Source organism: Manis javanica, chromosome 5, assembly GCF_040802235.1.
Source record: "Manis javanica isolate MJ-LG chromosome 5, MJ_LKY, whole genome shotgun sequence".
Taxonomy (NCBI): domain Eukaryota; kingdom Metazoa; phylum Chordata; class Mammalia; order Pholidota; family Manidae; genus Manis; species Manis javanica.
The window spans coordinates 85,689,770-85,713,160 of record NC_133160.1 but is presented as its reverse complement, the minus strand read 5'-3'; the positions used below and the strand labels follow the sequence as shown (position 1 = coordinate 85,713,160).

General features: G+C 34.1%; 1 protein-coding gene across 6 annotated transcripts in view; it reads right to left on the bottom strand.

Moving 5' to 3' along the window:
* Positions 1 to 23,391, bottom strand: part of TBCK (TBC1 domain containing kinase) — a 197,001-nt gene that overhangs the window by 114,109 nt on the left and 59,501 nt on the right. For all 6 annotated transcript variants that reach the window (XM_073237202.1, XM_073237205.1, XM_073237204.1 and 3 more), the window contains 12 exons: positions 21,176 to 21,236; positions 19,925 to 19,986; positions 19,594 to 19,655; positions 18,241 to 18,389; positions 17,391 to 17,529; positions 15,993 to 16,092; positions 5,821 to 5,870; positions 5,541 to 5,670; positions 4,438 to 4,536; positions 2,749 to 2,811; positions 2,151 to 2,277; positions 1,042 to 1,092 (listed from right to left, as the gene is read on the bottom strand). In XM_073237202.1, the coding sequence (XP_073093303.1) occupies positions 1,042 to 1,092; positions 2,151 to 2,277; positions 2,749 to 2,811; positions 4,438 to 4,536; positions 5,541 to 5,670; positions 5,821 to 5,870; positions 15,993 to 16,092; positions 17,391 to 17,529; positions 18,241 to 18,389; positions 19,594 to 19,655; positions 19,925 to 19,986; positions 21,176 to 21,236 (1,093 nt within the window). The remainder of the gene's footprint in view (positions 1 to 1,041; positions 1,093 to 2,150; positions 2,278 to 2,748; positions 2,812 to 4,437; positions 4,537 to 5,540; positions 5,671 to 5,820; positions 5,871 to 15,992; positions 16,093 to 17,390; positions 17,530 to 18,240; positions 18,390 to 19,593; positions 19,656 to 19,924; positions 19,987 to 21,175; positions 21,237 to 23,391) is intronic.

The following is a 23,391-nucleotide window of genomic DNA, read 5'->3' as shown; positions in this document are numbered from 1 at the left end:
TTTATTAATAGAACTTTACACATTCTAAAAATCTCTAAACATGATCATTATTAATGAACTATACAAACCTCAAGTCCTTAACTTTTGCTTATGCAAACAAGAGAATTTGAGAACTTTAGATTTAGGAATACTTGTTCAAAATTGTTCTTTCAAACACAGAGCCCTTACTATTATTCTTGGATCAATATGTCTGATAATAGACTATGTCTAACTAAACATAGCAAACCCTCTAGTCTAGCTTAATGAGTAATGATATTAGAGGACAGTGCATTTTAAAAACTACCCAAATACTTAATTCCAGAGATCTATGCAAATTCTGACATGAAACAGAATTTTAAAAGATAGAGATTCTGAGATTTGAGTCTTCTCAAGATTCACACTAGATATGGTAACACTCTATATGTGATGTCATTAGGGATTTGAGTTAATTAAGTTTAATAAATATTTATTTAAAAACCTACTATTAAAAAAGGCATTATAATAGAGGGATGGACAACAAAAAAACATGTTGTTAAAAGAAGCTGCTAACCAGAAAAAGCATTATTAGAAAAAAACTATAATACAAACATACACAAGATAAATTTCCATAAATACAAAGTGCTGTATGGATTCAAAAGGGAGAGTAAGAAAAGTCTTAATTAAGGAGGTAGTATTTGAAATGGTAGGCTTTGAAGTTAAAAGACCAATACTGATTTCTTCACAAATTGTTTAGAAAGTATAGATAGACTAAAATTAATCTCTAAAGAAGTGAAAATTTTCTCCAAAGTTTCAAAAAAATGGTCACCAAAGTAGATGAATGCATTTGGAATAATCAGTCAGATTCTTGATAAATCTCTATTCACGGCCTGGTAGCAACTGAAATTCTCCAGTAATAAATGTATCCTTCATATCCTCTAAAATGAGTCTAACAAATTATTTCACAGAAATTTACAGTATCTAATAAGAGGAGAGCAAGAACCTTCCAACAAAAACAAAAATCTTTCATTTTGGATATAGTACTTTAATACGAAAAATGATTATTTAAATAATAAATAGGCTTACCTTCATTATTGAAATTTAAGTATAGGAATGGAGCACAAAGTGAGTCAAGACCTGATAGAGAGAGGTTAGGGGGAATAACTGAAATAAATAGAATCCAGTAGAATTTAGATATATACCTTATTCAATTATTTGCATTACTTCTACAAACATTAAGAATTTTAAGTATTACACATCCAGAAATATACCTCTTGTGTTACTGTGAGGAGTAAGTGATAAAACTGACATATAGTAAATGTCCAAGTCAGCTATTATTATCATCAATATTATTATGAGTTGGAGAGAGAAATACAGTAATAGAAAAATGTAAAAATAATGGCAGGCTTGGGATACAGTGCCATCTCTGATCCTAACTGTGATATCTTGGCAGTCATTTAACATCTCAAATCATGTGTTCTCATCTAGGAGATGGAGATTTATCTTACATATTTTCTGAGATGATGAAAAGAGTCTTTTAAGAATTGTGAAGTACAAATAATGGCATTTCTCTTATTGATAAAAGTGCTGTTCTGTTCATATGTTGTCATGTCTAAAGAATCTACATATATTTATAATTGCTAGGAAGATACAGAACTCTAAAACAGACAGTTAGGAAAAATAATAGCTTCATTTTAAGTTTGGCCAGAAATACAGATGAGAAATTTAAAAACTACTCTTCATAAGAACAAATTCAAAAAGAGGGCTGGGTTTCTCAGTCATGAATTTATCAATAACTACAAAAATAATAATAAGAAGCTAAAAATCAAGGATATGAGAATCACAGACATTTAAAATAAATACATAATAAATAAAATGAATAGGTTAGGGTGATATCTTATTTCCCAATTCCTAATAACCAAGTATTTTGGGTTATTAGGCACAAAATATTTTTTTTATCTACTAATCAACATGATGGCAAGTTGTCTCATTAAATATGCATTTATTGATATCCACTGGCATTTAGACAAAGTTTAAAAAATTTACATATAAACCTCTCAAAAAATGGACCATACCTTCAGTAACGACTTTTCTCAAAGCTAATGGTATTTTGATATTTTAATTTTTAAAAACTGTTAATCAAGCAACATGCCTCAAATACTTCAAAAAGACTTAAGAACTGGAGAAAAAGTTACCTTGCCAGTATACAAGATCAGGATGGGACACTACCCAGGCTTTTAATACACGCCTAAATTTTGCATGACCTTCTGGTGATGATAACAGTTCATCATACTGATGACAACGAGGAATATCTACTTCAATCTGTAAAATAGTAAGACAGTAAGGTGAACTATAACAGAGTGATAGCCGATGTGAATTTCAGAATAGACCACCTACATAATTCTGATGACTGATGTTTTAGAATTTTATATTAATTTTGTGAAAACAGCAAAAATGTATGTGTACTTAAACAAGGAAAACAGACCATTTCTTTTGAAAAGATATGTATTAATGTATTTTTCAAAATACCTTCCTTTACAGCCTGGCCTAAATAAAGGGCAAAGTCTTCAGATAAAAAAGCAAAATTATTAGCAAAAGTTACTTGACATAAACTCCTTTAAGGAAAAGCTTTAACTCATTAACTTGTAAGTATGAGTTATGCTTACGCTAACACCCTTTGCTTATTATGGCTGCTGAGTATTTATAATGAAAGAAAAAAATTCCTCATGCTTTTCTAAAATGTAAAGATACGGTAGAATTATCTTAAGTTGTTTAAGAAAATCTAAATCATACCTGTCTGTCTGTAGGAATTGGAGTATCTTTATCAATTGCATCGTATTTGGCATGAATAGCCCCCTGCAAAAAAATAAAATCATATCCATAGCAAATGATTACTTTATATAAAATAAACTTCTTACAAAGATCTGCCTTTAAAAACATACCCAATTATAGACAGACACATTCAAACCCAAGTATCCTCTTAGAATAATTTGCTACATATTTGACAATCTGTGATGAAAGTCTGTGACAATTTACCATTTTGCTAAGGCAGATACCTGAATTACACATAGCAGAAGACAAATGTGTTGTATGAGTCACTTAACTAATGAGTATGCTAGGCCAATCTCCCACCCTCCACAACACAACACTGCCTTACTGTTCTCTATTCATTGTCATCTCACACACGGTAAGTTTAATGAAAATTTCTTTAAAGTGGGAGTGAGGGGTCAGCCCATGAAAACTTTCCTTTTAAAGTTAGTAATGAAAGCAAAAATAAAATGAAACCATTTAAAGAAGTGGTAGTTCAGCACTGGAGGCAGAAGTTTGGGATATATTAAAGAGTAAAATATCATGTAGTTATGGATTCATTTTACGGGATAAACAGATCAATTATATTTTTCAGTTATAATATTACAGAAGGAATAATTGAATAAACCACTTCAAATTTTGGTAATGTTCTATAGGACCAAGCATGGAACAGTTCTTCTTATCCTAGTTTACCATAATGTAGAGAAAGAGCCAGGAATTTGGGGTTTGGACTCGGACATTATGTGCTGTATCAACCTCTCTGGCACCTCTAATCAATGAGAGATTTGGATGACCTGACCTCAGAAGTCTTCTTGAACCTTCAGTGTCACATGATTTTACAATTCTATTAACAGACGGTAGGGAACAACAGGCATTCTTGCAAAGCAACCAACCAAATGCAAAGATACTTACAGACTCTCATCAAGGGAGTCAGGAATGAAGAAAGGAATTCCTTCAACAGGGTGTGAAAAGCATTAGAAATTGTTGGGGGAGAAAATGATGGGTATCCCTAAGACAGCTATAAGAAAATATATGAAGGCAGGATGACAAAGAAGTTGGCAGGAAATGAAAAAACTTGGCAAGGACTTGGCCCATTATCATGACTGTCATGATCAAAGTTCTCTGTTAGTACTGCAAGTCACCCCAGTAATGTTGTGACTCCTCTCTTTTCCTCACTGCCACAGGTCAAGTACTGTAGCAGACAAAGGAGCTATGTATCTTGGCAGCATGGTCCTGGTAAGATGTAAGTGCTGAAGGGCACTAAATTGTATTAATGATTTTTGACAAGGTTCAAGTGGAAGATTTCTCTAAACTCAGAACTATTTATAAACAGGCAAACCTATTCCTAAATGAACATACTTTATGAGCAGGACTATGCATTTATAAGTGATATAATAAAATTAATAATAATCAAGATAATTCCTGTGAGTTTCACCAAATGAAATGTTAAGTAGCATAAATCTAACAAAACCTTCAATTACACATTTCTATTCTATCTGGGTCTATTTTTTCCCTCAATTACTTTCACATAAAGTACCAAATAATTTTAAAGCTTGTATTTTACTATATAATTTTCTCACAAGTTGAAAAGTATATATTCAGAAGTACTTTTCTTCTTCTTCCTTCTTTCTTAGCACTATTGACCAGCTTCTGACCTTTTCTTTTCTCTCTTACCTCAACTCCCAGAAGAGCTGCCCATGTTAACCCTCTCATAAGAGGAGGAATATCAACTCTTGCTTCTTTCCATATTTGATTTTTTTTATATGGATAAGCCTACAGATGAAAAAAGATATGAAAAATATCTCAAATTATCAAGTGCCACCTTATAGCCTAGACATTTCTCAATATACCAGTGAAAGCATACACTGAAGGTGACCTGCAATAAATTGTGAAGTATCTGAAATTACTTTGTCTGGTGTTACTAATGCATATAAGCCAGCAGAGGAATGGTTCCCTATCCTCTGTAAATCTCATGTAATACGCTCAAAGAGAGGAGCTGATTTTACCATTTTTAATCATTCTTCTCTATTTTGTGTGCTAGAGGAATTATGAATGAGTCATATGGAGGATAATATTGCCAGATTCATACAGGTTAAATAATGTATGTAAAGTACTTCTGGTGATATAAAAAATATTCAGTAAATATGTTATTATTATGGCTACTTCTACATCCTAAATTTGTCCTGTTATAAATGTGTACTTTAGGAGAGATTTCTGGAAGCAAATCCTTCGGACAAAAGGACTGGGTGGTGTTATGGCTTATGTTATATACTTTCCAAAAGCCTTACAGAGTGTTTCAATCAATTTATACTTACTCCAAAAGAATTAAGTTTCAGTCTCAATACAACTTTGCTCACTTTTCTAATTCAGTATATACAAAAAAAAAATTTTAATTTTTGTTTTCATTCCTAGTGAGGACATAAATTTTCAATAGATTTACTGACTAATTGTATTTCTATTATGTTCTTTGTTTCAATAATAGTGCTTTTATCTATTGATTCTTAAGTGTTTTTTAAATAGTAAGGATATTAATCTTTTGTTTAACATGATTTTGCATAAATCCGTGTCATGTTTTTACTTCATAATTTTGTTTACTAGAAATGTATCATTTTTATAATTAAAGTTAATCAGAAAAGATAGGTCATAAGATTTAGTGCTCTCATGACATCAAGATTCCCTAAGAATTACTAATGAAGTAAAAAATAAGAGTTGTATATGGGCTATAAGGATTGTATATAATGCCAGAAGAATAACACTTTATGCTTTAGAATTCCTACCTTTAGCAGCCTGTCAAAGAGAATGATTCTGTTTAGCTGGTACTCTGTGTCCCTCTCTCTGATGATTAAGGGGAGAGTGGCGGCTGCAGATAACTCATTATTACTGTTTGAATGAGGTAAATTAGACTGGCTATACAAGAGAAACAAAAGCAGAATAATTGGTGAAAAGTATAAAATCTGAAAAAAACAATCTAATATAAAGACAAAACAAAAATAAAGATAAAAGGAGACTATATATATATATTATATATATACATATATATATATAATATATACTCACTCATCTTCAAGTAGTGGGTAAAATGCTTCTCCACCAACATCTTTTAATCTCTGTGAATTTAAGGAGAAAAAATTTGTAACATTTAGGATCTGAGACAGAAATACTGATCTGTATTTGAAAGGAAAAATAATGTAAAAACTATGAATTTATAAAGATACCAAAAAAAAGTATAAAATAGAATCTTAAATTCATTCCTGTCATAAGCATGAAAATATACTATGACTCTAGTGACTAAGTTTAACTGTTAAGAATAGTTTTTTGCTTTTGTATTTTTTACATTTAGGTGCCTCTCATAAATGTTAGACACTTATTAGTTTTCCAAACACAATTCAGAATTATTTAAATTTGAATAATTAATAAAAGGATAAAATGTTTAAAAATTACATGAAGATTATTTTAAAAGGTACCTTTTATACATATCCCTTAACTTAGAGCTCATGTCAGATTTATTTTTGCTTTGACATTAATACAAGCTAAGACAAAGTAAGGTGCTAAGGATTCTAAAAATTTTCTTGCATCATACTTTGAACATGAGTGACTCAAACAGCTGACAAATCAACAACAAAAAATTCAATTCTCTTTTGTTTACAAAGTCATCGTAATAAATATTGCTCCAAATAATAACACTGACAGAGTTATAAATATTAAAAAATGTAAGACAACACGCAGTAGTAAAGTCTCAGACATATCCTAAGCAGGGTGATTAAAGTTAATGCCATCTTGCCTGCTGCTCTGCTATTTAGTTCCACTTCCAACTTGAAGGCAGAGTATATTCTCCTGTGGGGACTGACACAGAAGTTCAAGCTCTGTGTACAGCCAGCATCGATTCTCTGTTGATTAGAGCCATTGTGCACCTGTCCATGTGAGTTACTCCTGGAATTTTTAAAAACCTGGGAAAAATCCTTTATCTAACACTGAGAATCTGGCATATACTGGACTTATGCCTCATTTTTCTCTAAAATTTGACATGCCTTTAAACCTTTTAGGAATTTCTTTCATTGATTAAAATTCTAAGTAGAAAAATAAGATTTTCCTAAATTAACTCCATCATCAATATAAAAATTTTTTTTAAGTTTGGGTATCACTGTCCTAAAAGTCACAATTACTATAAGCATCTTCTTTTTTTAAATTAAAAATTTAGCATATTTTCTAATTAAAAATTATCATAGGGTAAAAACAAGATTCTACTATACTCTAACCACATGTAAAATGTTAAATGAAAGGAAAATTCTAAAAAAGTAAGGAAAATGCAGTGATATGAAGCACAAAGCTGGGCTTACAGAGAGAGGAGTTAGGATAGCACTACAGTATACCAATTAACTGTGGCCTAGGGATTTAGAACACCTGATTAATAGCCAGCCAGACTGAAGGAGAACTGCTATACCTAAGTAAAGAAACAACTATGTATGTGTGTGTGTGGTGGTGATGGTAGTGGAACATACCCAATTCTAGTCCCGTCTAATTTTTGATGGTGGGGAAGAGAGATACCCAGTTCCAGCTCCCTTTTGCCTTTCTGTCTCACCTAGGGAGGGAAGCTGAGAAGCACATGTGAAGGACACAGACCAGAGACACAGGCTCAGTAAAAGCCTGAGACTTATCAGAGGATTATAGATTATCCTTTCTGTACTTTGCCTCTGTGTCAATAGAGATCCTGTCTCATTGCAGGGCTTTCCAGCTGAAAGAACTTCAAGCCTCAGACCCTATTTAAAAAGAGTCTCTGTAGAAACCCAAAGACAACAGGGGAGACAAGACAAAGTTGAGAAATTTTAGCCTCTAACAAAATAGTTACACAAACAATAACAGCTATAATAATAGTAAACAAATAGATAAACATGAAATCTTACATTAAAAGCCTATTTAGGAGAGAGGAAAAGATGGTGACACAAGAAGGGTGGCGAAATCTCCTCCCAAAACCATATGTATTTTGAAAATACAGCAAATACAACTATTCCTAAAAGAGTGACCAGAAGATACATATCAGCCAGGCTACATCTGTGAGAACCCAACATCTCACGGAAAAGGGTAAGATACAAAGCCATGACCCGGTGGGACCCAAGCACTCCCCTCATCCAAGCTCACCAGCAGGAGGAAAAGAATCAGAGTGGGGGGGGAGTGGAAGCACAGGACTGCTAAATAACCAGCTCTAGTAATCTGCCCCGGGAGCACAGACACACATTGCATGGTGCTCTGGATATTAGAGGGGTAGAAAAGCAAAATCTGAGACTAAGACTGCAAATAGGTCCTTGCAGCCAGCTGCCCTGGGACAAAAGAAAAGCAGGCACTTAAAAAGTCATAAAGGGACAAGGGTTTAACAGGTGTACAAAATTGTCCTCGCAAACTCAGCCTAGCAGGCTGGGAACTTTAAGGAACTTCAGATGCACTAACCCCTTGGTTGGCAACGCAGCTCCAATGCCCCTCATGGTGATAAGCAGCCTGCCGTTCCTTCACCCCAGCCGGCACTGCAAGCACCCAAGCTGACCTGCCATTGCTGCAGAACAGCTGGGGAGCAGCCCCACCTACAGCAACCACACAGCTTAACACAGAGGCTTGTCCCTGAGCGAGGATAACCAGCTCAGACCCAGAGGTTGCTCCCTGCACATGGGTGACCAGCATAGACAGTGGAGATGAGTGCAGAGTCTGGAAGGCAAAAAGGGGCTCTGTTATCACAGCAGAACATGTGCCCCTCACCTGCAATGGCTGCCAGTGCCGTAGGCCATCCCGAAGGCCGCCCTGCCCCTAGCAGCTTAGGGGATTAACCCAGAGGCTGCTCCCTGTGTGTGGTTGACCGGCACAGATAGAGAAGGCTGGCACAGAGTCTGGAAGGCACAAAGGAACTCTCTGTTCTTGCAGCAGAACACGCAAAGCAAACCTGCAACCTCAGCCAGTGCCCCAGGCAATCCGGAGGGCCGCCCTGCCCACGGCAGTTCAGGGGATTAACTGAGAGACTGCTCCCTGCATGTGGTTGACTGGCACAGACAGCAGAGACAGGTGCAAAGACCGGAAGGCAGGAAGGGGCTTTGCTCTTTCGGCACAACATGCACTGATGGCCTGCAACCCCCCACCAGTGCTCTAGGCCATCCCGAGGGCCACCTGCCCATGGCAGCTCAGGGGATTAACCAAGAGGCTACTCCCTGCATGCAGATGACTGGCATAGACAGAGGAGATGGGCGTGGAGACCGGGAGGCACAAAGGGGCTTTGCTCTTGTGGCAAAACACACGCTGCTGGCCTGCAACATCCGCCATTGCCCTAGGACATCTCGAAGGCTGCCTTGCCCATGGTAGCTGAGGGGATTAACCCAGAGGCTGCTCCTTGTACGCGGTTGACTGGCACAGACAGAGGACACGGGCGCAGAGACCGGGAGGCATGAAGGGGCCTTCTCCTTGTGGCAGACACACACACTGCAAGCCTGCAACCTCCGCCATTGTCCTAGGCCATATTGAAGGCTGCCCTGCCCACAGCAGCTTGGAGGATAAACCCAGTGGCTGCTCCCTCTGTGTGATTAACCGGAACAGACAGTGGAGACAGTCAAAGGTGACCAGCAAGCAGGAAGAGACTTTGTTCTTCTGGCAGACACAGGTGCCAGTAAACAGCGACCACTCCCATCGCCAAGAAAAAGCAGAAGAACCTTGTTCAGTCCAAAATACCTCAAACACCAGAGAGAGGGCTTGGTGAGACTGAAATCACCAATCTTCCTGAAAAACAATTCAAAATAAAAGTCATAAGCATGCTGATGGAGCTACAGAGAAATATGCAAGACCTAAGGGATGAATTCAGGAGGGAGATAACAAAAATGAAACAAACAATGGAAGTATTTAAGAGCAGACTGGATGAGGTGGAAGAGACTGTTAATGGAATAGAAATCAGAGAACAGGAATACAGAGAAGCTGAGGCAGAGAGAGATAAAAAGATTTCTAGGAATGGAAGAATATTAAGAACACTGTGACTAATCCAAACAGAACAATATTTGCTTTATAGGGGTACCAGAAGAAGAAGAAGAGAGAGAAAAAGGGATAGAAACTGTCTTTGAAGAAATAATTGCTGAAAACTTCCCCAATCTGGAGAAGGAAATAGTCTCTCAGACCATGGAAGTCCATAGATTGCCCAACACAAGGGACCCAAGGAGGACAACACCAAGACATATAATACTTAAAATGACAAATATCAGAGACAAGGACAGAGTATTAAGAGGAGCCAGAGAGGGAAAAATGATCACCTACAAAGGAAAACCCATGAGGCTATTATCAGACTTATCAGCAGAAACCTTATATGCCAGAAGAGAATATATTCAATGCAATGAAACAGAAGGGCCTCGAACCAGGAATACAGTATTCAGGAATTCCTCTTAGAACTGCCTTCACGGTGTCCCATAGAAGTTGGGGCGTTGTGCTGTTGTTTTCATTTGTCTCTATATATTGCTTGATCATGGTTTTAATTTGGTCATTGATCCATTGGTTATTTAGGAGCATGTTGTTAAGCCTCCATGTGTTTGTGAGCCTTTTTGTTTTCTTTGTACAGTATTCTACCAACCAACTTCTCAGATCACAAAGGTACATTTGAAGGAGGGATTAAACAGTTTCCAGCGAAGCAAAAGTTGAGGGAATTTACCTCCCACAAACCTTCCCTACAATGTATTTTAAAGGGATCCTCTAGATGGAAATATGCCTAAGGCTAAATAGCTGTCACCAGACAAAATAAAACCACAGCAAAGAAAGACCAATCAAATACGAACTAAATGGAAAATAAAATCAGCTATCCACAAAATCAGTCAAGGAAAACACAAAGTGTACAGAACAAAACACCTAACATATAAAGAGTGGAGGAGGAAGAAAAAGAAGGGGGAGAAATAAAGAATCATCAGACTGTGTTTATAATAGCATAATAAGTGAGTTAAGATAGATGGTTAGATAGTAAAGAAGCTACCCTTGAACCTTTGGTAACCACAAATCTAAAGCCTGTAGTACCAAAAAGTACATATCTATCAATAATCACCTTAAATGTAAATGGACTGAATGCACCAATCAAAAGACACAGTAACAGAGAGGATAGAAAGCAAGATGGATCTATATGCTGCCTACAAGAGACTCACTTCAAACCCAAAGACATACACAGACTAAAAGTGAAGGGATGGAAAAAGATATTTCATGCAAACAATAGGGAGAAAAAAAGCAGGTATTGGAGTACTTGTATCAGACAAAATAGACTTCAAAACAAAGAAGGTAATAAGAGACAAAGAAGGATGTTACATAATGATAAAGGAGTCAGTCCAACAAGAGGATATAACCATTTTAAATATCTATGGAACCAACACAGGAGCACCTACATATGTGAAACAAATGCTAACACAATTAAAGGTGGAAACAGAATAAAATGCATTCAGTTTAGGAGACTTCAACAAACCAGTCACTCCAAAGGACATACCAACCAGACAGAAAATTAGTAAGGAGACAGAGGCACTGAGCAACACATTAGAACAGATGGACATAACAGACATCTATAGGACATTCCACCCAAAAGAAGCAGGATACACATTCTGCGCAAGTGCACATGGAACATTTTCCAGAATAGAACACATAATAAGCCACAAAAAAGCCACCGTAAATTCAAATAGATTGAAATTCTACCAACCAACTTCTCAGATCACAAAGGTATAAAATGAGAAATAAAATGTACAAAGAAAACAAAAAGGCTCACAAACACATGGAGGCTTAACAACATGCTCCTAAATAACCAATGGATCAATGACCAAATTAAAACCATGATCAAGCAATATATAGAGACAAATGAAAACAACAGCACAATGCCCCAACTTCTATGGGACACCGTGAAGGCAGTTCTAAGAGGAAAGTATATAACAATCCAGACCTGTGTAAAGAAGGAAGAACAATCCCAAATGAATAGTCTAAATTTACAATTAATTGAAACTGGAAAAAGAAGAACAAATGAGGCCCAAAGTCAGTAGAAGGAAGGACATAATACAGATCAGAGAAGAAATAAATAAAATTGAGAAGTAAAGAACAATAGAAAAAAATTAATGAAACCAAGAACTGGTTCTTTGAGAAAATAAACAAAATAGATAAACCTCTAGTCAGACTTATTAAGAAAAAAGCAGAATCTACACATATAAATAGAATCAGAAATGAGAAAGGAAAAATCACTATGGACACCACAGAAATACAAAGAATTATTAGATAATACAATGAAAAACTGAATGGTAACAAACTGGATAACTTAGAAGAAATGGACAACTTTCTAGAAAAATACAACCTTCCAAGACTGACCAAGGAAGAAACAGAAAACCTAAACAGACCAATTACTAGCAAAGAAATTGAATCAGTAATCAAAAAACTACCCAAGAAAAAAACTCCCCTACCAGGTGGATTCACTGCTGAATTTTATCAGACATTTAGAGAAGATATAATATCCATTCTCCTTAAAGTTTTCCAAAAAATAGAAGAGGAGGGAATACTCCCACACTCATTCTATGGAGTCAGCATCACTTTAATCTAATACCAAAACTAGGCAAAGACACCCATAAAAAGAAAACTACAAACCAACATCCATGATGAACATAGATTCAAAAATACTCAACAAAATGTTAGCAAACGGAATTAAAAAAAACATCAAGAGGATCATACATCATGATTAGGTGGGATTCATCCCAGGGATGCAAGGATGGTACAACATTCCAAAATCCATCAACATCATCCACCACATCAACCAAAAGAAGGACAAAAACCACATGATCATCTCCATAGATGCTGAGAAAGCATTCAACAAATTAAACATCCATTCATGATAAAAACTCTGAATAAAATGGTTACAGAGGGCAAGTAGCTCAACAAAATAAAGGCCGTATATGACAAACCCACAGCCAACATCATACTTAACAGTGAGATGTTGAAAGCTTTTCCTCTAGGATCAGGAACAAGACAAGGATGCCCACTCTCCGCGCTTTTATTCAACATAGTACTGGAGGTCCTAGCTACGGCAATCAGGCAACACAAAGAAATAAAAGGCATCCAGATTGGTAAGGAAGAAGTCAAACTGTCCCTATTTGCAGATGACATGATGTTGTACATAAGAAACCCTAAGGAATCCACTCTAAAACTATTAGAATTAATATCTGAATTCAGCAAATTTACACGATACTAAATTAATACACAGAAATCTGTTGCTTTCCTATACAGTAATGATGAAGTAACAGAAAGAGAAATCAGGAAAACAATTACATTCACAATTGCATCAAATAGAATAAAATACCTAGAATAAGGCTAACCAAGAAAGTGAAAGACCTATACCCTGAAAACTATAAGACACTCTTAAAAGAAATTAAAGAGGATACTAATAAATGGAATTTTATCCCATGCTCTTGGCTAGGAAGAATTAATATTGTCAAAATGGCCATCCTGCCTAAAGCAAACTACAGAGTCAGTGCAATCCCTATCAAAATACTGACAGCATTCTTCAATGAACTGGAACAAATAGTTCTTAAATTCATATGGAGCCACAAAAGACCCCAAATAGCCAAAGCAATCCTGAGAAGGAAGAATAAAACAGGGAGGATCTTGCTTCCCAACTTTAAGCTGTACTACAAAGCCACAGAAATTAAGACAATTTGGTACTGGCACAAGAACAGACCCATAGATCAGTGGAACAGTATAGAACCCAGGTATTAACCCGAGCGTATATGGTCATATCATATATGAGAAAGGAGCCATGGACATACAATAGGAAATGGACTGCCTCTTCACCGGCTGGTGTTGGCAAAACTGGACAGCTACATGTAAGAGAATGAAACTGGATTACTCTCTAACTCCATACACAAAAGTAAATTCGAAATGGATCAAAGACCTGAATGTAAGTCATGAAACCATAGAACTCTTAGAAGAAAACATAGGCAAAACCCTCTTGAATATAAACATGAACGACTTCTTCATGAACATATCTCCAAAGGCAGGGGAAACAAAAGCAAAAATGAACAAGTGGAACTATATCAAACTAAAAAGCTTCTGTACAGCAATGAAGACCATCAGTAGAACCAAAAGACATCCTACATTATGGGAGAATATATTCATAAATGACATATCCGATAAAGGGTTGACATCCAAAATATACAAAGAGCTCATGCACCTCAACAAACAAAAAGGAAATAATCCAATTAAAAATGGGTAGAGGACCTGAACAGACACTTCTACAAAGAAGAAATTCAGATGGCCAACAGGCATATGAAAAGATGCTCCACATTGTTAATCATCAGAGAAATGCAAATTAAAATCCCAATGAGATATCATCTTACACCAGTTAGGATGGCCATCATCCAAACGACAAACAACAACAAATGTTGGCAAGGATGTGGAAAAAGGGGATTCTACACTGCTGGTGGGAATGTAAATTAGTTCAACCATGGTGGAAAGCAGTATGGAGATTCCTCAAAAAACTAGAAACAGAAGTATCATTTGATCCAGGAATTCCAGTCCAAGGAATTTACCCTAAGAATGCAGGAGCCCAGTTCCAAAAAGACATATGCACCCTTATATTTATCACAGTACTCTTTACAACAGGCAAGAAATGGAGGCAACCTAAGTGTCCATCAGCAGATGAATGTATAAACAAGATGTGGTACATATACATAACAGAATATTATTCAGCCATAAGAAGAAAATAAATCCTACTATTTGCAACAACATTGATGGAGCTAGAGGGTATTATGCTCAGTGAAATAAGCCAGGCGGAGAAAGACAAGTACCAAATGATTTCACTCATCTGTGGAGTATAAGAACAAGGAAAAAACTGAAGGAACAAAACAGCAGCAGACTCACAGAACACAAGAATGGATTAACCAAAGGAAAGGGACTGAGGAGGATGGTTGGGAAGGGAGGGATAAGGGGAATTACAATTAGCACACATAATGTGGAGGTGGGAGGGCTCAGGAAAGGCAGTATAGCACAGAGAAGACAAGTAGTGACTCCATCTTATTACAGTGATGGACAGTGAGTATAATGGGGTTTGTGGTGGGGACTTGATAATGGGTGCAATCTAGTAACCACAATGTTGCTCATGTAATTGTATATTAATGATAACAACAACAACAAAAAAGCCTATTTACCACAGCTCCTTTTACTGATACATCATGTCACATTTTCAACAACAAAAAGTACTGCCAGGTGTGCCAAAATGTGAAAGAGATAAGCTTCAGATACAATCTTAGGTATTGCGAGATTCTGGAATTATTATATTAAGAATTTAAAATAACTATGATTAATATGTTAAGGGCTCTATGGGAAAAAATGGACAACATGTAAGAATAGGTGGGCAGTGTAGGCAGAGAGAACGAAAGTTGTAAGAAAGAATCAAAAGATGTAACCTATGTGGAATGCAAATACCAGCAGGAGGAGAAAGGAACTGAAGACACAGCTGCAATAATGAGGACAGAAATTTTCACAATTAGACATCAAATGACAAAGATCCAGGAAGTTTCGAGAACTTCAAGCAGGATAAATTCCAAAACAAACAAACAAACAAACAAACTAACTAACTAACTAACTAACTAGCTAACTAACAAAAAAGCAACTATACCCAGGCATATCACATTTGTTAAAAGACACCAAAAGAAAGTTAAAGGAAAAGCCACAAGTGAGAAGATATGTGCAACATCTACAGCCCACAAAGATTCTGTATCTGGAAATCATTTTTTAGAAGTCTTCAAATCAATAAAAAAAAATCACTTGATATAAAAATTGGCAAAAGATTTGAACTAGTAATGTATAGAAGTGGTCAGTAAACTGCCAAAAAATATGAAAAGATTCAGAACTGCATGACCACAGAATTAAAAATTAGCATTATAGCAAAATACTATTCCACATCTTTTAGAGCAATAATTTCTAAAAAATTTGATAATATCATATATTACTAAGTATGTGGAAAAATGAGAAAACTTATCCAGTGATGGTAAAAAGGTAAATGGATAAAACTACCTTTGTGAATGATCATACAACTAAAGCTGGGGATGTATAGATACTGCTTTCTAACAGTGCCAACCCTGGGCACATACCTTAAAGAAACTCTCACATATTATATGAGATCAGGGTGAAACTCAAGGCTTAATGTATATCTATAAGGTTTTATTAAAAGAAAAAAATCTGAAGCAAATGTGCCAAAATACCATTCTTACATTTCTTAGCTGGCATAATGACAATGTCACAGTGGTATCATCTAATAGTGAGCTTCTATCACGACCTTGTCCAAAACTTTCACCATCTTCAAAGAGAAAACTGAGAAGATATTTAAAAAAAGAATTATTTTAATGAGCACATGAAATCCAACTTATCATTTCTTCTAGAAAACAAAATTTACTCTAAATATTTAAGTAATATCAAAGAAAGAAAGAAATTTTAGGCTGAATGGATTAATAAGAAAACATAACTGCTGGCTGAAATTTCACCAAACAATTCTCATTTTTAAACATATGTTGAGTTGGTATTAATACAGTATATAAATGTAAAGCATTTTAGGAACACAGTGTATGATTTACACTCTTTGTTCTTGCAGGTTCAGTACCAAAATTATTTCCCTATGTATGTATATGTGCTCCTGAGGACATACATAAGTACAAATGATGAAGGGAAGAAGAAAGAAAAATCCTAATGATGGCAGCTTCTAAGGAGAAATATTGCATATTAAATGCATAAAACTTGTTTATAAAAGAAACTTTCTTTTGAGAATTTATATATCTTTCAATCCATTTATATTTGGAATTTCCATCATCTTATTTTCTGATTTTCTACTTAATTCAGTGTGTGAGAAGTATATGTGAAATTAATATTTAAAAATCAGCTTAAGAGGGGAAAAGAGTAGAGAGAGAAACAATGGTCAATTCAAATAATTAACCTGAAAATTTAACATGTGAGGAAAAAAATTACCAGATGATTTTTACAGTTACTTTCAATGATCAAATCTGATTTTCCTATCTACAATTAAAATTATAAAACATTGGTAGAAACTCAAAAGATTGAGGTTCATATATTTATGAATACATGGAACAGTAACAACTTTGGCCCTTATGGTTGTATTGCTGTTATTTAACTTTCAGTCTAATTTATAAGATGGTATCCAAGATCTTGTACAGTTGAGTATATTTTTCTCAACAGTGACTTAGCAGTATGATGATCTCTGGGACAAGCAATGAGGCCATAGACATTTATAAAATAATTGGAAATAGAAAATAGTTCCTCCTAATAGGCACGCTAGCCTAGGTTATTAACTCTCTTGAATATTACTGTTCTTTCTCACTTCTACATTTTTCACTTACTGAACAACAATTATTGCAAGATGTTCTATAATAATAACCTTCCTTAAATAGATCATAAAGCAAATTATTTATTAAAATATTTATTAAAAATAATAGAAGTATCAATGGGAAATCTACAATTAGAAACTGCAATCAAGAAATCAAAGTATTGACTTCCAATTGCTTTAATAAATCTCAGAATATCCACCCTGCAAAAAGACCAAATTTAAAAAATATTATTATTAGATATTTTTATTTCCAAGGGAGGCTTTCTTTCCTTACTTGGGGAGTGTGCAGATAGGTGGTTTGGATCGAATGATTTCCTTGTTGACAAGCTCTTTCTCTAAGTCACCTCCAGCTAAACACCAAAGGTAATACACTTCTTCAATAGATCTTTCTGCCAGGTAATCACTGTTTATATCTATTAATGGCAAATTAAAAAGAATCACAGCTATCACATATTGTTTTTATTAAAAGACAACAGGCAATAATAGCTAACATACTGAAAACTTAAAATCAAAAACACAGAAATATTTCCTTTAGAATATTCATACTACAAAATGACTGCTTATTAAATATTTCCTGCCATGACATGTCATAGTTCTTCAGTATCAAAGAAACTTACTGGTGTTACTAAAACACATATTCTGAGAGTTGTAATCTTCAAAGAGAGATGAAAAAAGAAAGTTGATATTCTCTTACAAATATGGAATATCATGGTACTGACTTCCTACAAATAATACAATTTTTAGAGATCACTTATAATAAATTATATGGAATATTACATAGAAAATTGATGTTGTCGAAATTCCACTAGGAAATAGAAGACCTGATTCACCATTAAGATTTGAGACGAAGATAGGATCCTGGTTTTCATAGTAAAATAATCTTCTCCTTTTTTTTTAGTACCATGTCCTCTCCTTTATTCTTAAAGTTCTTGCTCCAAGTAATTCAAATTTAAAGGGTTAAAATGCTATGTTACTTGTATTTTAAGCGCATGCAGAATTATCTCTTAATTCTCAGGTAAGTCTCCATAAAGTCTCACTAAGGAATATATTGTTGATAAATTCAAAGCTGAAACTAGAATAGGGTAATTCCCTTATCTTATTGTTTATGTCTTATTTATCATTACCTTTACAAAGCTGACTGATATCCTCAGGCAGAGTTAAATCAGCACATCTCAGAGAAGATGAAAACAGACTGACAGGCTTGGTAAAGGGGGTGTATAAGGGTGACACTTCACTGAATACCTTGTCCTGAATTAATTCATCTGGGGTTGGCCTTGAGAAACACATTTAAAATAGAGGGTGAATTAAAGTCATTAAAAAATTTCCTAGAATAAGGGAACAGAATTAAGGGGATACTTACAAGTCTTAAATATCTCATTAGCACAAAAAATAATAAAGCTTTCATTAGCAGAGTCCAGATGTGTACCTTTATATAAAAATCAAGTGATAAGGGAAAAGAGGGGCATTAGGATTAGCACACCTAATGTAGTGTGTGTGTGGGGGCACAGGGAACGCAGTATAACACAGAGAAGACAAGTAGAGACTCTGTAGCATCTTACTACGCTGATGGACAGTGACTGTAATGGGGTATGTGGTGGGGACTTGATAATGGGGGGAGTCTAGTAACCATAATGTTGCTCATGTAATTGTATATTAATGATACCAAAAAAAAAAAAGACAAAAAAATCAAGTGACTGTAAGTGCTAAATTTTTTACCTTTACTGTGCTTTTTGCATCTTATGATTTATCAAGGATTATTACATAAGAGTGTCTCCATTTTTTACTTTTAGCTTGACTATGTACCTGCTTTACTGAATATCTAAATTAAATAATTAAATTATAACCTAATAATGTTTCTTTGTTTTCTCTCTACTCTTAGTTTAATGTTGTGTATTTGCCCAAGACTATGCTTTAATACCATTCCACTCTTCAAAACACATCTTGATAAAGAGGTTTTCCAAAGACAAAATTAAATACATTATTTTAAAATATTATATACTTAAGGAGTTTAGGAACAGCTGTGTATGTCTAACAGTTGATAGCATCAAATGAAAATAAATAGTAAGATCTCTAAGAAATCCTTTTCATTATCGACAATTATTAGCTTAACTCATCATTCATCCAAGTTCTTTGCTATAATATATATTACCAATAAACTTTTCTTCTCATTTTTCCTACATCATTTGCGTCTAGGAATGTCTATATTTCACAATTTAGCTTATTTTCTAATTGGAGACTAGGCAATGAACTAGCAACTTTTTTTGGAATATGCCAGTTTTCTGACCATGGATTGATTATTTTCTTCTTCTTTTATTAACATATATTAAAGCCATAACTAACAGTTATGATACTGATGTCAATCATGTATTACTACAGCTACAAACATTATTTAATCCATTTGTACTATAATAAAAAAAAATTCAGCTACTTATATGTTAAAGATCTTCATGTCATTCCAAACTCTTAAAAATACCAACCTCTTGGAAGGGTGGAAAGTGAGGCAGTTCTTCAAAAGATCTATCACATTTTCAGGAAGCTCCTGGTAAATAGAGAAAATAATTATTTGAAATAATCCATGTTAATAGTATATTTTACTCAAATGCTTGCTACTCTAGGACATTTTGACTTTTTTAGAGTCTTTGGACCTTATACAAATTTTTTTTTACACACTTTACAAATTTTTTTTCTTTATACACTCTGTGAAAAAGCAAATACGTAAACAGAAATAAACATAACTTTAAAACAGCTTGCTACTGCTTCCCAAGTATGCAAAATTAACAAATTTTCAGTAACAGATTAATGACAAACCTTTATAATGTCCAAACAACCATGCTCTTCGGCCAGAACTATTATTGTGTCATCTACACAACCTATAAAACAGAAAAATTATATGAATTAACTGCTTTTCTAATCTATCAGACTAGGCGGGGACTGAACTCTGAAAAATTTTGTAAAAATTGTGTAATGCAGTTTTGGAACTTAGAATATTAAAAAGCTCCTGACTTTGTTAATTTCCCCTATTTGTTTTGATAAAAATAAGACTTCAAACACTAAATATTAATTGAATCACAGATACTGAAAGCAGCTTAAATAGTAAGATAAATCATAATTCAAGGAGGTAAAAATTCTCTCTCTTCTCCCTTACGTGCTCCCTCTTTTTCTATATATGTACTGTATGTACACATATTACTTGCTTTAAAAGTTTATTAATTTTTCATGATTATAAGACTAACTTATTTTTATTATATATAATTTGGAGAATGTATATACATTTTTCTAGGCATTTAAAGTATAAATTTAGCTGGTAGACCACATTTGGAAATCTCTAATACTTCTTAATAGCTATATTATCAGTCTTTGAAATTAAATGTGGTAAATATGGTAAAAATATATGCAATTTTATTTATAATTTATTATTATTCAGTATTTATTAACACTGTACAGAGCCTTATTTGTAAACCCTAAAGCCTGGACACCAGTCAGTCTGTCTCTTTTATAGAAAGAGTTCTATCACCGTTTCTCTCTCTCTCTTTTTTTTTTTTTACCACATATGCTTAAGTTATTCCACTAAAGAGCAAATTACACAAATATTTATAAATTTGAATTATAAATATTTGGCTCTAATATACATATGAGCTTTTTATAAGAAAAATTAACTTTCTTCCTTAGTCATTATTCACATGTGATTCATCAAATAGAAAGCTCAAAGGTTAAGATACATTTGCTGAAGGTAAACTGTTACAGAAAAGTACAATTTCATATTCTCATATTTTGATTTCACAAGTTAGTTTACTTGGCTAGATCGTGAAGCTAAGATTATATCCATCCATGTTATAATTCCTTAGTGAATAAGGAAAGCTCTAGATAATATTACAGAAGGCACTTCTTAAGCTGCCCTGTTAATGCTTACCAATGATCATTATGAAATTAAAGTGAGCATATTTCAGCGCATTCACTATTTTAGAAGACCATCCTCAATGTGTATGAACTGTATGAACACTAATAGTCACAAAAGACTATTTATAGTTGAAAGATAATCAGAGGTAGCAAGACACTTACCCAATGTAAGCAAAAATTTTACTCTTTCAGAAATATCCAAGCTCTGAAATAATTTTCTTCCCTTAATAAAGTGGGAAAAGAAATTCTTATTAACATTTACATCTTTTTTCCAGGAAAGTCTTTTTTTTTTAGAGCTAAAAATGATTTTACCAGGCACCTCTATTACTTTTCTTCAGATATTTTATTAGATATTTAAAGTCAGCTTCACTAAAGAAAAATCATTGGTGACAAAATTTTTTAAATGTTGCATAGTATTTAACATTTAAACATTTCATAAATCTAAGGGTCATTACATTATAGTTTGAGCTCAAGCATTTTTCAACTTTTGAGACCCACAGATACCTGGCTGTCTAGAGGAATTTTCAGTCCACCAGGCGTCTTATTTGATTGAGAGATCAAGATAGCTCCTGGGAAAATTTATATTATCCTTTCATCTACCCAACTAATTGTTATTTAAATATCATGATACAGGTGGTCTGCTGTCTCCATTAAAAAACATTTTATGACACTCCTTCCTCTTCTAATGACAACTATCCTTTGTGATCCTATAGCACCTGGTATATATATTTTTTATTTTAAGACACATTATATTTTGTTTCCTTATTAGCTGGCTTCTGGGACTCTTGGAATGGAGTCTGAAATCAAACATTTGTAACTTCAGTGATTATATGTTCAGCAAGTACTGTGTACAAGTTGGACTTTCTACCACCAGTTATGCAACTTGGGCAAATTACTTAACCATCTTAAGCCTCATTTTTCTCCTTTATACAACTAGAATATTAACTGTACATGCCACATGTACAGTTAACATGTACATGTACATGCCACACAACTGCCAGATGAAGTGAGGTTATATAATATATAAGAAAATACTTAACATTTTGTTCACATAAAGAATGCTTCATAAATGTTGGTTATTATTATGTTTCTCTTATTATAAACAAACTGAACCTTTAAATAGACATAGAAGGAGAAGGCTTAAGAAGATAGTTTGCTTGGTCTTTATATAATGAAAAAGTCTCTTCAATTTTTTTTTAATAAAGAGAAAGGCAAACTTTCTTAAAGATTTATGAAATCAGAACTACAAGTGAAGAGATCATTGAAAAAGGTTGCCATTTCTTTCTTTTCTCAATTTTGTACAGTACTATCACAGTTAACTTCTAAAAATGCAGGTTTGAGTTCATCAACATCTTGTTAAGCATTTTTAAAGGGTCCCATATAATTAAATGTAAACTTCTCAACTTAACATTCAAAGTCTCCTAAGATGTGGCTACAATATATATTTTCAGTCTAAATGTTTTATTTATTCATCCTGTGATGAACACACACACAGATGAAGCAATTAAATCTGATCACTTGAAATACAGTGAACATACTGCCTATTTAAGCTTACAGACTTTCACTCATGTTATTTTCCTACCAATAATTTTTTCCTCATGTCTATCAAAATTCTATCTATCCTTTATTTCATTCTCACTCCTGAATGTTAATTTTGTTAGTTAAAGAATTCAAGATTCAAAATTACTTTTTCAGCACTTCAGTGGCATTGTCCTGTTTTCTTGCATCCATCCACACTGCTAAGAATTTTCATGCAAATCTGGTTTTCATTCTTTGTAGGTAATATATCTTTTCTCTATGACAAGCTTTGAGATTTTCTCATTAACACCAATGAAGATACCAGAGTTTAGCAAATGCAGTTTAGTGTATGTTAAGACTAGAGCTCTGAACCCAGACTGATGGGTACTAATCTGCTCAACTACTTACTGTTATGTAACTAGGACAGGTTACTTAACCACACCTACCTCAATTTCCTAATCTGTAAAGATAATAATTATATAAACATTGTAAGACTGGTGTGAGTGCTGATCACAATGATAAATATAAAGAAATTAGAAAAGTACCTTGCTCTTCTTGAGAAGTGCTCAACCATTTCATTAATGTTTTTTTATCCATTAACCAAATGAAATCCATTTTTTAAAATTAAAAATTGTTTATTTTTATTAAAATATATTTTATATACAATGTTATATTTGCTTTAGATGAACTTAGTACTGTCATACTCCCTGCTTCGGATACTATTATAAGACATATTAGAATGTCTAAATCTATCTTCCCTGTCTTTTAAAATTTCTTTTACATTTTCAATCTCTTATCTCTTTGTGTCATGTTTTGGGAGAATTACTCAGCTTCATCCCTATGTTTGGTGTGTCCAGGTT